General features: G+C 57.2%; 1 protein-coding gene across 3 annotated transcripts; it reads right to left on the bottom strand.

Annotated features, from left to right (window-relative positions):
* Window positions 1–6,951: 6,951 nt before the first annotated feature.
* Window positions 6,952–12,940, bottom strand: ADAD2 (adenosine deaminase domain containing 2). Of its 3 annotated transcripts, none has more exons than XM_089903362.1 (11): window positions 12,658–12,940; window positions 12,400–12,552; window positions 9,230–9,370; window positions 8,848–8,895; window positions 8,635–8,760; window positions 8,402–8,552; window positions 8,157–8,324; window positions 7,883–8,109; window positions 7,511–7,754; window positions 7,141–7,261; window positions 6,952–7,056 (listed from the first exon to the last, which is right to left on the bottom strand). In XM_089903362.1, exons 1-11 carry the CDS (start codon window positions 12,857–12,859, stop codon window positions 6,952–6,954), a joined length of 1,686 nt encoding a protein of 561 aa, XP_089759488.1. In that variant the 5' UTR covers window positions 12,860–12,940. The 3 variants fall into 3 exon arrangements, with proteins under 3 accessions (XP_089759488.1, XP_089759489.1, XP_022439270.1); XM_089903363.1 differs by having other exon boundaries at window positions 12,664–12,940; XM_022583562.2 differs by having other exon boundaries at window positions 12,400–12,940.
* Window positions 12,941–13,253: the final 313 nt, after the last annotated feature.

Raw genomic sequence — 13,253 nt, 5'->3', positions numbered from 1 at the left:
TCCTTCATGCTGATTGGGTGGGATGGGGATGACCAGCGAGTTGCTAGGCGGTCTCTTCATCCCCATTGGCTGAAAGGAGTCTTGCGATTCCCAGAAGGGCTTGTTTTTCTCGGAGGCCAATGGGCATGACTGCAGCCAAAAGTCAAAAATTTCCAGCTGAAGGCAAAAGAGCAAAGGCCCCTTTACGTCAAGCTTATTTTCATGCGGCTCCCAGAGGCAACTTTAAAATGTTGGTTCAACACCTCTCTAGCCAGAGTTGAGCCCAAGTGAATTGAGGATGGATGGGTTAATTCTTCGACGCAATGCAAGTGGGGCTCGACCCACTGACTCTATTTTCATAGCTTTTAGGACTGGAGAAATTGACACCTGGAAGGCCCATCAGAAGACAACCTAAGCAGGTGGTTTCCATGAGGTGTCCCTGAACGTCTGGTGATTAAGTGTGTCTCAAAATGCACAGCTTTGAGAAAGGGTTCAATGATTTTATCAACCCTCAGGGAATCCATGACCCCTGAAAAAGGACAAGAAGTTAAGTAAATCAACTTCTGCATTTTAAGATGGAGAGACCAAGGCTCAGAGAGGGAAAGCCACCTACCCAAGGCCACACAGCATGTTCGTTTAGTTAGATCCGAGCAGCCTGATTCCCAGCAGGACACTCTTTCTAGTATATCAGCTCTTAGGTTCATCTGAAACACTGCCCAAGACCTCAAAGAAAATATTCAAGACAAGATTCTAACACTTTGCCATGCCACCCTGAACAGAGTAAGGAGGGTGGTCTTGGGGTCCCTGGGTACCAACACTTAACCCTTTGTATAACATGGGCATGGAAATTGATTTCACTGGGCCTTCCTTTTCTCATTGATCCCGTGGAGAAGGTGGATGAGGTAGTTGTTAAATTCCCTCCCAGCGTGGACAGTCTGGGACTCTGGAAGTTCATTGCTACAACTTATACGATGGAGAGAGAGGGGCAGGTAAGAAACAGGGAGAGAGGTGAGAAAGAAAAGCTGACCACAGTCCCTGACTCTCCGCAGAATTGCTCCCATAGCAACAATCAGCAAGTAGTTCAAGTTTGAGTAGGAGTTCATGAAGATCTCCGTCCACCAGCTGCCCGCCACACGCCTACACACCCACCTGGGTGCCTCGCCCCGGAGCCTGGCTGCACGGCTCTACATGCCCCCCGCCCACCTCCCTCCAGCGGCGTTAAACTCCCTCCCTCCTCTCGTTCTTGTCGAAATGCTCATAACGGGCATCACTCGTTGAATGATTACTAGGCACCCCGCAATTGATTTTTTAACATTTTATTTGGGAAACACGTCAAACTGACCAAAAGTTGCAAAGAGCAAAAACAGTACATAGACAACTCCAATACACCTTTTAAGAAACATTTGGCCCCATTTGTTTTATCGTTTGCTCTATTTTTTTATTCCCTATATAGTATGCTTTTCTGAACCATTTGAGAATAGATGACTATACCATGGCACTTTGCTTTCAGAACTTTAGAAGGTAGTAACTGGAAAGCGTATCAGAAGACCATGGGTCCAAGGATTCCCAGCCAAGAGCTTCCACAAGGAGTTTGGGAATCTCTGGAGATGACGTGAAACAAAGCACGTGTACGTTATGTGCATTTCAGAGTGCAGCGTTCAATGATTTCATCAGGTTCTCAAAGGAACCTATGACTCCTCCCCCAAGTGAAAGGATAGAAGCTCTAAGGTAAGCCAACTCCTTCATTTTAAGATGGAGAGCCCAAGGAGACCCGAAACACATTGGTACGTAGATCCTAAGCATAAGGATATTCTCGTACAAAGCCATAATGCAGTTACCGACGTCAGCACATTTAACTTGGATGCAGTATTTTAATGTAATCTACTGCCTGGTCCACTTCCATCAGCTGACCTAATAATATCCTTTATAGGCTTTTCCGTCTGGGACAGGGTCCAGCATAGGCTTGGGTGTTGCATTTCCTTGTCCTACCTCTTTAGCCTCCTGTGATCTGGACCTTTCCACAGCCTTTCTTCGACATAGATGACATGGAAATTTGGGGTGAGTATGGACCTCTCCTTATTTAGTAAAACACGCCTCATTTTGTGCCCATCCCATCTCCTTGTGCTGAGATTGAGGCTGTGCCTTCCTGGCCACACACTATATCCGTGAGGTTGTGTCCCTCTCAGGGTATCACATCTGGGGGCGCCATCACCGGTGACATAAAAGCCCTTTATTTGGGAGGTGACCCCAGGAAATGCTGGCAAGGGAGTGGAGAGTGAGAAAGAGAAATAGAGCAGGGGAGTGGTGGCCGGGCCCAAGGCATTCAAATAAGAAACAAAATTAACCCCTGCTCCCATGCAGGCCGGATAGAACATGCCAGGTGGCCGGCAGTGCGTGGACCATTGGCGCCTCGGTGAGGAGGAGAGAGGGTCCGCCTGGCAGGTGACCCCATCCTCGAGGCTCAGAGCAGGTCCTCACTCTCCAGCTGCCACGAGAAGGGGACTGTCCTTTGCCCTCCTGACCCCGCCAGCCCGCCCGGGAACCAGCCGCCTGCCTCACAGATTCTCAGAGCTAAACGGTCCCTTACGGTCACTGGGCCCAACCTGGCCCTTTTATGGGTGTGGACCCGGAGGCCCAGGTAGGGGACGTGATGGGGCAGGTCACACGGTCAGAGGCGGCAAAGCCAGGACTAGCAGGCAGCGCCTGCAGCTCTGAGCCTCCTGACCCTCGCCCAGCGCTGGGCTCATCCATCATTTGACATCTAACCAAGGGGCACCTCCGGGAACACAATGTCAGTTAAAAATAAAACAAAGGGACGCCGCTGTCCCCACCAGTCCTGTGGCTCTGGGGCCATCCAGAGCAGCCCGGCTGAAGCCGCACGAGCCCAGCCTCCCTGGCCGCCAGCTCCAGGTGACGCGCAGAGAAGGCACATGACTTTCATAAATCACCTTTCCTGCAAGGAGGACAAAGGGGAACAAGCATGAAATTGGGCGCCCTGAGCTAAAATGAGCCAATCTTGCTGTTCCAAAGGCTTCCATTGTACTCAGTCAATGACTGGCTTGAAATATGATCCCCTGGGAAACTCAGCAATTTCACCTGGCACCTTCCTAACTAAGCTTTCCGGGGCTCCCCCCACCCCACCCCTGCTTGCAACTCCTAGAGAGACATTAAACTGTACTAAGAAGAGATAAGTGGCTGCTCTGGTGCATCGGGGCAGGTCTAGCCTCGGGGACTGCTGGGGCTGACCTAGGGATGTCGGAGGAGGTGGGAGGGTCCCCCAGGTGATGGGTGGCAGGGGTCAGGGCTCACCAACCCCTGGGCTGTGGCCAAGTCAGAAGTTGGAAGGGCAATGGTTAGTTTCTGGGGCAGTGTTTCTTAAATGCCTGCCACGTGCCAGGCGTTGTTCTGTCAGCAAGACAGATGCTCCTGTAGACCTGGGTAGAGGGGAAGAGTGGGGTAGAGAGGGAGACCCAGGATAAGTCAAGAAGGAAATAAACAGGACAAGCAGAGCCTGTGATAAGCCCTAGAAGGGAAGAGGGCAGAGCGGTGACGGGACTAACGTTACATACGTGGCACCGGCCCTGAGGAGGTCTGCCCTGGTTCTCCCAGATGTTCGGGTCCCCCCGGAAGCAGACCCCGCGGCCAGGATTTACATGCAGGCAGTTTGGGAGATGAACTGAACCAACACTTTACATCTTTAGGACACACCCACAAATATCAGTGAGAAATATTTTGTTTCCAAGGACAGGAAACTCTAATCAGACTTCATTTAACAAGCAGACAAACAAAAGGAGACTTATTGGTTCTTATAACTGACAAGACACAAGGAGTTCAGGTGTGGTATAATCACATTCTTTAGGTCTTTCTGAATGCTTCTACAGCTCAGCAAAAAAGAGCTCACAGTAAAATGGAAATTTTCAAAATGTCTTCTAGAGCCGTATTTTAGAACAGGGATTTTGTTCCTTCCCTCTAACCCACTCCTGTAAAGAGAAGATACTATCATTCATTCATTTTACATTCAACGCTTGTTTGCTGGGCATGTTCTATGTGGGAGACCTCAAGGAAGGGATGGAGAGAAACAGACAACAGGCTGACCTCCGGGAGCTGGGAGCAGCCAGGCCCTATGACAGCCACCAACGATGACTGCTAACATCGGGAACAGTGCTCGGCACACTTCTCAGTTCATCCCACCATGACCCTGCAGGCCACGCGTTTGTGACCGATTTCCCAGGTGGGGAAACTGAGGCTTGGAAAGGTGGAGTAGCCCCTCGGCCGCTGGGTCCACACCTGTGCTCAGCGGTGAAGACCACACACGGGGAGGGGCAGCGCAGTGCCGGGGTCCAGGGCAGACCCCCGGAGCTTGGAGCTTCAGGGAAGGGAAGGTGGGCATGATGGCAAAGGCGTTGTGGAGGAAGCGGCGTTTGAGCTGTGCCCGGCTGGGTTACGTCACCTCCCTGGTCAAATATGCTGTTGTTGGCAAAACCTCACTCAGAGGGGATCGGACCAAGAAGACATTAACAGGCTCTCCGTTTCAGATGCAGCCTTCATCGTCACCCTGCAATCATAAGCTGAGTCAAAGGAACTGAGCGAATATTGTGTAATGAGGACCGTCTTGGGAGGGGAGGATGGCCAGGCAGGTTTATGCAACATGGGCACAAATATTACTTACTGGGCAGAACGCAGCAGAGTTAATGTCATTCTGAACAACTTGTTTACCCACTGATTATGTGATTAATGAATATCGAAAGGCTCGTTGCATAGAACTGCCATTTGGAATGGCTGGTATATTTCTGGATCTGGTTGTAGTCACCATCGCAGAACAAAAAGGAAATCAATTTAAATGCTCTCCAGGGGGAAAAAAATGTGTAGTAAATGTGCTAATTAATAGGTTTGGCTGTTTTAAAACTCCTCTCCATCCCTGAAAAAAATAACCATGAGAAATCATTATTTCAAAGCTGGCCTAAGTTTGTTTTCTTTTAAATAACAACACGGGTAAATAACCTCGCTGTTTTCTCAGTTGAAGAAGAAGAAAAAAAAAATCAGTGCTTACCTGGCTTTGGAGACCCTCCATCCGGGTCCAAACTTCCCTCTGCCCTTCTTTTGCACATGCGCGTTCCTGGACACCTGTCCTGCCTTTGGCGGCTACTCCCACCTCCCCCAGCCCCTTTCCCGCCCTCTCCCAAGCCCGCCAGCCCGCAGCTCTCTCTCTCAATGGCAAAGGCTGCATCTCCCACCCTCGTGGCCGTTAGGAGAGCCGAGGAGCGATGGTCGGAGCCAGGAGGGAGCTCCTGGAGCCATACGGTCCAGTCACGTTATAAAAGAGGTCGGGAGTTCTGTCCAAGGTCACAGAAGCAACCCCAGTGGCAGCCCAGGCGGTGAGTGGGATTGAGGGGCTTGGAAGTCAGGTTCCTGGACGGGAACCGTAGCTCCATCCTGACCCCGCGTGCTCTTGTGGAGGTTACCGAACTTCACCTTGGGAGTTTTCTCACCAGTAAATGGGGCAGCGATAGCATCTACCGCTTCCATATGACAGCATCTGTAAAGCCTCGGGTGCAGGGCCTCCAGAGCCTCTAGCCTCTCGGCTATTTCCTCTGTCCCCACGTCCCTCCCACTCCCCTCGTTGACAGCAGCACTGGTTGAAAGGGAGGGAGCATGGGCCCAGCGGACAGGCAGAGGGAAAGCCCAGCCTGAGGCCGGATGGGCTGGAGGAGAACAGGCCACCTGGGCTGGCCTTCCAGTTATTTCTCCAGATGAGTCGACCCAAGTGCACTGAGGTTAAGCGGCAGCCGAGGCCACACACACCCGGGGCCGGGAGGTGGCTTGGAGGGAGGGGACGCGATTCCAGGGCTCCATCACCTGCTCCGGCCTGGCCCAGCTTCCCAGCCCACCAGGGAGAGCAGTCTGTACTTCTAAACCCTGGAACTGCTGAGGGAGCAGGGAGCGTCCAGCCACAGGGTGTGGAGCTGCGGGCTGGTGTGGTCCTCAAGCTCCCCTGGCCCCAGGTCCCCAGACCTCAAAGCTGCCTGTACTCCGGCTCAACAGGCCCTGCCCAGGCTGGGGTGGTGCCCAGGCCTGCAGACCTGTGCGTGGGTGTGTGTGCACGTGTGCGTGTGTGCACATGTGAAGTGTACAGCATTTCCCTCCACACCCAAGGTCCTTGGAGAGCCCGGTAGTCCCCACAGACTCACTGCAGCCCCCCGAGGAGAAGGAAGGAGACCCGCCCACCTGGCCTGAGAGGCAGGCTAGGCAGCCCCCATCCAGTGGGCACAGGGGCTCCGGCCGGTCACAGCCTCAGCCGGTGTGACAGCTGGGGCGGCCGGAGAAAGCCTGGGCTCAGCTCTGCGTGAGCCTCCTGTTGGTGCCCAGCGCTGCCCCACCCACTCGCGGGAACCCAGAGGACGCAGAGGGCAGGAACTGGGGCCGCCGCCCGCCCGGGGCCGCCTCTTCTCCCAAAGCCACCCTTCCCGGCAGCAGCTGGCCGGACCCAGCTGGCTCTATGGGCCTCGTGGCTGCCTCCTCCGGCCAGGTGCCACCCTTCTCCCCCCACCCTGCCGGGAGAGTCCTGGGAAAGGAAGGAGACCAGGGAGGACAGGCTCCCACACCCGCCGCCCGAGACACCACACTGCCGCCCCCAGGCACGAAGGCTGGGCAACAACGCAGTGATTCTGTGAGGAGGCTCCAGGCGAGCCCCGGCCACCACGGGGGCTTCTCCCTTCACAAACCGAGGGGCTACGACTCCCCTCTTCCCCGCCAGAAAGCCAACAACACACAGAACCACCAGAAACAGCTTCTTTATGCAAGCCCCGAATATGCAGCCGCCCCACCTCTCCAGCACGCCAGGCCCTCCCTCCACCCCCAGCTTCACCCTGTGCCCCCATGCGCCACCCTCCCCCGCCCCGTGCCCCCGCCCAGAAACGGCCCTCCTCCAGCAAGCTCCGCCTGGGCTCAGGGACCTCGGGCCGGACGTCTGTTTCAGTTTCTGAACTTGCCCACCAGTGGTTTCGAGGGCCAGGCCCCCAGGCCCTGCTGGTCCAGGAGGAGAGACAGCTGCTGGCGAGCCTCCTGGTAGGGCCCAGCCTAGGGCAGGAGATGAGACGGTGGAGAGAGGGTGCCTGCTGGGGGTGCAGGAGAAAGGGGGCTGCGGGCAGGGAAGCAGCTGACCTTGGCTGCCTCATAGGTCTTCAAGGCCAGGAGGTGGGACTTCCCGAGAGCACGGGCAGCCTGGCGGAAGGCCCAGAGAAAGGCAGCCTTGCAGAGGCGGGATGGAGGCCCCAGGGCAGCGCTGGGGATGGAGAGAAAGGGACCGAACATCGGGGGAGGGCAAGGGAGGACAAAACGAACAGGCCCACTCCACGCCCCGCACACCACCTCCACACAGTGACAATCCGGGGGGTGGGTCACAGGGTGGGTCACATTACCGGTAAGAGGCTGGCGGCTAGATGTGATCTCTTTCCCCACGGGCAGGGGGCCGGGGACCCCCACCACCAGGCGCCCGTCCCGCCGCCCCCCCCCACCCCCGGGCCCCGCTCACTCGGCCTTCACACGCCCGGTGGCCACATCCACCACCTCGACGTCAGGGTCCCCCAGGCTCCAGTTGAGGCTCAGGCCCTGGCAGGTGTTGGAGGGGGGTTCGGAGGGGGCCACCGAGGGCCCCGCAAACAGGTGCAGCATGGTCCGGGTGTAGGGGGGCGGCAGGCATGGCCCCAAGGCGCTGTCGAGGTCGGGCCGGGCGTGGATGGCCCTGCCCAGGGCCGAGGTGTTCTGGCAGGGGTCGGCTGGGGGGACAGAAGGCCCAGGATGAGACCTGAGTCTCCGCCACGCTCCCCCGCACCCGCAACCCCCACCCCACCCCACCCCGCAGCCCGCCCCAGCCCGCCTCAGCCCTCCTGCCCTCGGGCCTCACCCAGGACCAGGCTGCTGGCATAGATGGGGGGCAGGAAGTGGGCCAGCAGTGCACCGCCCAGCCCCAGCACGGTCCAGCGTGCCAACTTGTCGCTGGCCGAGAGGCAGCCCACGTGGGTGTCGCGGAGCGCAGGGGCCACGTAGCACACGGGCTTCAGCCGCCCCTGGATGTGGGCCTGCAGGCGGAGCTGGCAGCTGTGCGGGAGGAGGACGCGGGGCTCAGGGCCGCTCTCCCCACCCCCACCCACACGGCCCTCCCCGGGCGCGCCACATACTAGATGTCGTGGGCAGCTCCCTTGGGGGTGTTGCTGACGTACAGGTGCAGGAAGATCCGGGGCTTGAGGGCGAAGGGGGGCCCGGACCCCGGCTGGGGGACCACCACTGACCGCTCCTTGCCCTTGGGGCCCCCCTGCGTGGCCAGCAGGAGCTGCCGGAACAGGAACCTGGGGGCGGAGGGAGCAGCAGCTGGGGCGGCCCGGCCCAGCCAGAGCGGCCGCAGAGGGTCCCCCCGACCCCTCACCTCAGCAAGGCCCGGCGGGCCACCACCAGCCCGTGGCAGTCGTGGAGCTGTCGGCCCGAGAAGTCCAGCCACCTGGCACAGCTGCCACCGCCGGTGCCCAGCGCCACCAGCTGGTAGATCTCCTTGGCGTGGCCCTGGGCGCCCGGGACCTCTGCGGGGAAGGGGGCAGAGATGACTAGACTGAGGCGAGAGGCCCAGGGGCCTTCCGAGGTGAGGGGCAGGGCCAGCCCTACCTCTCTCCAGGATGACTGCGGCCACAGTCCCCTTGCAGGCCCAGTACTGCGAGCTCGCGTCCACCAGGCGGTCAAAGCCGGCGCTGACCACGGCCGCGCAGCGCTGCTCGTGGGTCAGGATGTTCTCTGCGGGTGAGGGAGAGGGCGGCGGTGGGGGGCCCACAGGCCACGCCCCTCCCGTGCCAGGGGTCAGGTCAATGGGGGCCCACCTACCGATGCTCAGGGGGGCGAGTGGAGGCCAGCTGGGGGTCTTTGGGGTCTCTGGAAGACAGACGAGGGGCAGGCTGCCGTAGGTGCTGGGGTCTGCCCTCCTGTCCTGTGCCCTTCAGGAATCCCAGAAGTCCCACTGGCAAGCAGTGTGTGTGTGTGTGTGTGGGGGGTGCTCATCCTCCAGAAGCCCAAAGTTCCTGGGCTGCCCCCAGCAGTCCCTGTCCTCAGGGACTGCTAACATCCTTCAAAGGACGTTAGGGCCAGGTCAGCTCCCTGCGGGCCGGGTCCTGATGCCCAGATGGCCTCCGCAGCGACTTACCCCTCCCCACACACGTGCATCTGCCCCCCGCCGGGGCTCAGGGCCCTGGGTCGCCTCCCCCTGTACCTGGGCCCTCCAGCCGATGCTGGACGTAGTGGAGGGCAGCCAGAGCTGCCTGCTGCTTGGCCTCTGCCTTACTGCAGGCAGTGCCCGCAGGGCAGACCACCCCATCCAGCTCCACGGACACGGAGAAGGGCAAGCAGGGGTCTGGGGAAGGAGGGGCTGAGAAGTAGCACCATGCACCTTATCCACATCATGGGCCCTTTCTAGGAGGGCCATGACACCTGCCAGTGAGGAGGACAAGAATGACAAGATGACATGCCTGCTGACCTCCACCCAGGCCATGCCCACTCAGAATCCTCACTAGGCCCTCTGAAACAGCTCCCTATGACCCCACTTTACAGAGGGGGCACACAAAGGGCAGGCAGTGTGCCCAGGTGGTGCCAGGACCCACATCCAGGGCTACACTGTTCCCAGGATGAAGGTCCCCTGTCTTCCCCCAAACACACAGCTCTATTTCTTTTCTACATTTGAAAGGGTCATCTTCCAAACACTACCACTTCAGGTGTTACTTATGACACAACACAGACAGATGAAAAATCCTAGAACTGGGATCACTTGGTCAAAGGGCATAAATTTACTTCCGTTCGTGGTATTTCCTGCTATCTGCTGCTAAACTGGTTGCCCAAAGGTCTCCCTGTTAGAAGAGAACCCACATTTCAGTACCCCTCCCTAGCACAGAGATTCACCTACTTTAAAAGGGCATCAAAAATGCCAACTAGGGGCTTCCCTGGTGGCGCAGTGGTTGAGAGTCCGCCTGCCAATGCGGAGGACATGGGTTCGTGCCCCGGTCCGGGAGGATCCCACATGCCGCGGAGCGGCTGGGCCTGTGGGCCATGGCCGCTGGGCCTGCGCGCCTGGAGCCTGTGCTCCGCAGCGGGAGAGGCCGCAGCAGTGAGAGGCCCGCGTACCTCAAAAAAAAAAAAAAAAAAAGCCAACTAGTAGATGCAGAAGGAAGGCTAGCATCAGGAATCCACGGCAGCCAGTGGGGTGACAATTAAATCTGGCAACAATCATCAAAGGGCTAGAGCCACGAGGTGATGGTGTTCTGGGGAACAGGACAGTCACGCCATCTGGAGGTGCCCCCCTCGGATGACTGATGACACACCCAGGGGGAAGTGAAGACACCTGGCAGACACCACCCTAGTCAGGCCCTCCCAGCTGACATCCCAGGGGTAGGACAAACAGGTCTCAGGTCTGCTGGTGGGATGCACAGCCAGGGCCACGAGGTTCCTACAGGCGCTCCTGCCGGGTATGCATCACCTGAACCCAATCCTGAGGAAACAGACCCAAGTGAACGGAATTTCTACAGAACAACTGGCCCTTACTTTGCAAAAACATCAATGTCCTGAAGCCAGAGACACTCCGAGGAATTGTTTCAGATGAAAGGAGATTAAAGAGGTGTTAAGAGCTAATGTGATAGGTCATGCTGGGTTGGGAAAAAAATGGCCATTATTGTGACCAGTGGCAAAAATTGAATGTGAATGGTAATTAGCTAATAGGATCATATCAATGTTCAACTTCCAGAATTCGATCATTGTACTGCCATTATATAAGACGATGTCCTTGTTCTTAGGAAATACATACTGAAGTGTTTAAGGAGCAGTAAATCAGTGTTCAGATTGAGCACGACAAATTAATGTGGATATTCATATATAAATATATAGAAGGGAGAGAGAGAGAGAGAGAGAGAGAGACATACACAAAGTAAGTGTGGCAAATGTGAACTGCAGAAACTGGATGAAGAGTTTATGGGAGCTCTTTTATACTATTCTTTGAAATTTTACCAAAATAAAAATGACTGAAAATATGCCTATGCATGTGAACAGTGGAAAGGGGGACCTTAGGCAGAAGGGAGGGGCCGATATTACCCAGTGGTTCAGCACAGGCTCTGAATGCAGAGTGCCCCCTCTGGGCTACGGCCCCTCTGGCCTCAGTCTCCCCATGTGTAAAGTGGTGGTAACGGTATTGTGCTCCCTCGAGGAATAGTTGTGAGGACTCCAGGAGTTACTGTCTGAAGGCCTTCAAACAACACCTGGCCCATCTCCAGAACTCACGAACGTTAGCTAGCATCACTGCTGTTGAATCGATTCCCTTACTTCTGTATTCCCGATGCTCTGGCATTTGGCGATTTGATCCTGGAGAGACCGACCCTCCTGGGTAGCTAATTCCTAGACATAGCAGATAAGTCCCCTGCAAGCACGCCCTTTCATATAGAAACCAACCAATCCAGAGCTCGCGCCCCAACCATCAAACTCTCACACAAGCCAACACTCCCCATACCCTAAATCAGCCCCCAGGCCAGGTACTAGACAACTAGGAACCAACCCCTAACCCCTAAACTTGCTGTCTTGCCTTCCTCAATCCTAAACTTACTCTGCACCCTACCCTGCCTCAACCGTTCTGTCCCAAGAAAACCCCAATAAAGGCTATGGGTTGTGCTCTGCCCTCTCCTCTACCTCCGGACCACCCCCATCCTTTCCCACATGGTCCGGCATGGCAAGCTGTGCCTCCTGTTTCTAGGGATCTGTATTTACTTTTTCCTTCATGGCAATCATTCTCACGTCTGCTGTCTTACCATACCTGATTAAAACAAATCCCGGGTAGATTTTTAACACATTATCTCTTTTTGAGCTGTTCCGTTGGGGTTCTCCTAGGAGGTTTTACAAATGCTCCCAAAAGCTTAAGCGATGATTCTCTTGCTGCCTCATGAGAAGCAGGGAATGTACTGCCTTAAAGTTGGGAACCTGAATTTAGGACCTGGTGTATTGCTCTTGGCCGGGGGAGGGCCGGGGGAGGACTGTAATGATTACATCTCTTTGCGGCGTTGCCATGATCACGCTGTGTTTGATAATGCCTTTGACTTTGGGGCTGGCCCTCGCTCAGGTTACCTCCTCTCCAGTGCTGGCATGGCAACTCTAACTGTATGTAACTGGCCCTCAGAAAAGCCTGCTGAAAGGCTGGGATAGCTTGAGGCAGGTCCTTTAAGCAACCCAAGCTTCAGATGTGGCCATGACCTGCCAGTTAGAAATCTGATGTACCTGGTGCTCCTGGCACCACGCTGCTCACAGCAGGGCCTACCCTCGGGCCCCAGGCTCAGGCCCAACTCACAGTCCTCCTCCCTTCATCTGGGGTCGGCCCAGGGCACACGGCCGTCCCAGCCCCCTGGGCCTCACCTGCTGTTTGGTCCTCTCGGAAGGTCAGGGAGACTCCCAGAGTGGCCGCGCACTGAGTAAGCAAGGCCACGGCCTGGCCCGGTGGCGGGTCTTTGATCTGTAGGCCCAGCTGTCTGGCCGCCGTCGGGAATTCCCCGGCGGGCCCGGCGGACGGAAAGGACACCCTCTGGGACCTCCCCATCCTTCCCCTCGAGTCTTCCTGTGTCCGGGCTGCCCCCAGTTCCCAGACACGGGCCCCCACCCCGGGCCCACCATGCCCCGTCGCCGAGGCCTGGAGCTGCCCGCCCTGCTCGGCGTCGTCCGAGTTGGGAGCGGGCACGATATCCCAGGAGTCTTGGCCCAGGCTGGCCGAAGGCCTCCTGGGGCTGGGCCTGGGGCTGATCTGCAATGACGCCGCCAGGCGGGTCTTCCTGCGGGCACCGGCGTTCGCCCCCAGGGCTGCGCTGGCCTGTGAAGCCATGGCCGGACGCGAGGACCCGAGAGGACAGTGGGCACGTTCTCACGCCACCCGGGCCCTTTTACACGCGAAAGCGAGCTCGCGCGTGGGGGGCACGTGACACGACAGACAGCGCATGGAGAGCTCCGCCTCCTACCTCTCTCCTAGCCAATGAGAGCCCAGAAAGCTGTGGCCGACAGTGTGCCCAGCCAATGGAAAGGCCAGTCTCCCAAACCTTTGGATGTGGACTGAGTGGCCACCTGACCAACATCCTACCTCCGGGGGGCGGGGCTTCAGGTGTGAGGTGGGGATGGGGCACTGCCCTCGCATTAGCTTCTTCTCGGCCCTTGCCTGGTATTGGGGAGGCAAAGACCAGGGGAGGGGTCTGGGGACCCAAGTCCAGCACCTCACCCCTGCT

This window comes from Delphinapterus leucas, chromosome 20, assembly GCF_059928025.1.
Source record: "Delphinapterus leucas isolate spDelLeu-1000000601 "Yukka" chromosome 20, BTC_Dleu_Yukka2, whole genome shotgun sequence".
NCBI lineage: Eukaryota > Metazoa > Chordata > Mammalia > Artiodactyla > Monodontidae > Delphinapterus > Delphinapterus leucas.
This window is presented reverse-complemented; position numbering and strand designations above follow the sequence as displayed.

Excerpts from the sequence above, each read along its gene's own strand:
- ADAD2 (XM_022583562.2), bottom strand. The coding sequence starts at position 12,859 with ATGGCTTCACAGGCCAGCGCAGCCCTGGGGGCGAACGCCGGTGCCCGC. Across the intron at positions 8,761-8,847 it reads ACTCGCCCCCCTGAGCATCG|AGAACATCCTGACCCACGAG; the intron begins GTAGGTGGGCCC and ends CCTCACCCGCAG. Across the intron at positions 7,057-7,140 it reads AGACCTATGAGGCAGCCAAG|GCTGGGCCCTACCAGGAGGC; the intron begins GTCAGCTGCTTC and ends CTCCTGCCCTAG.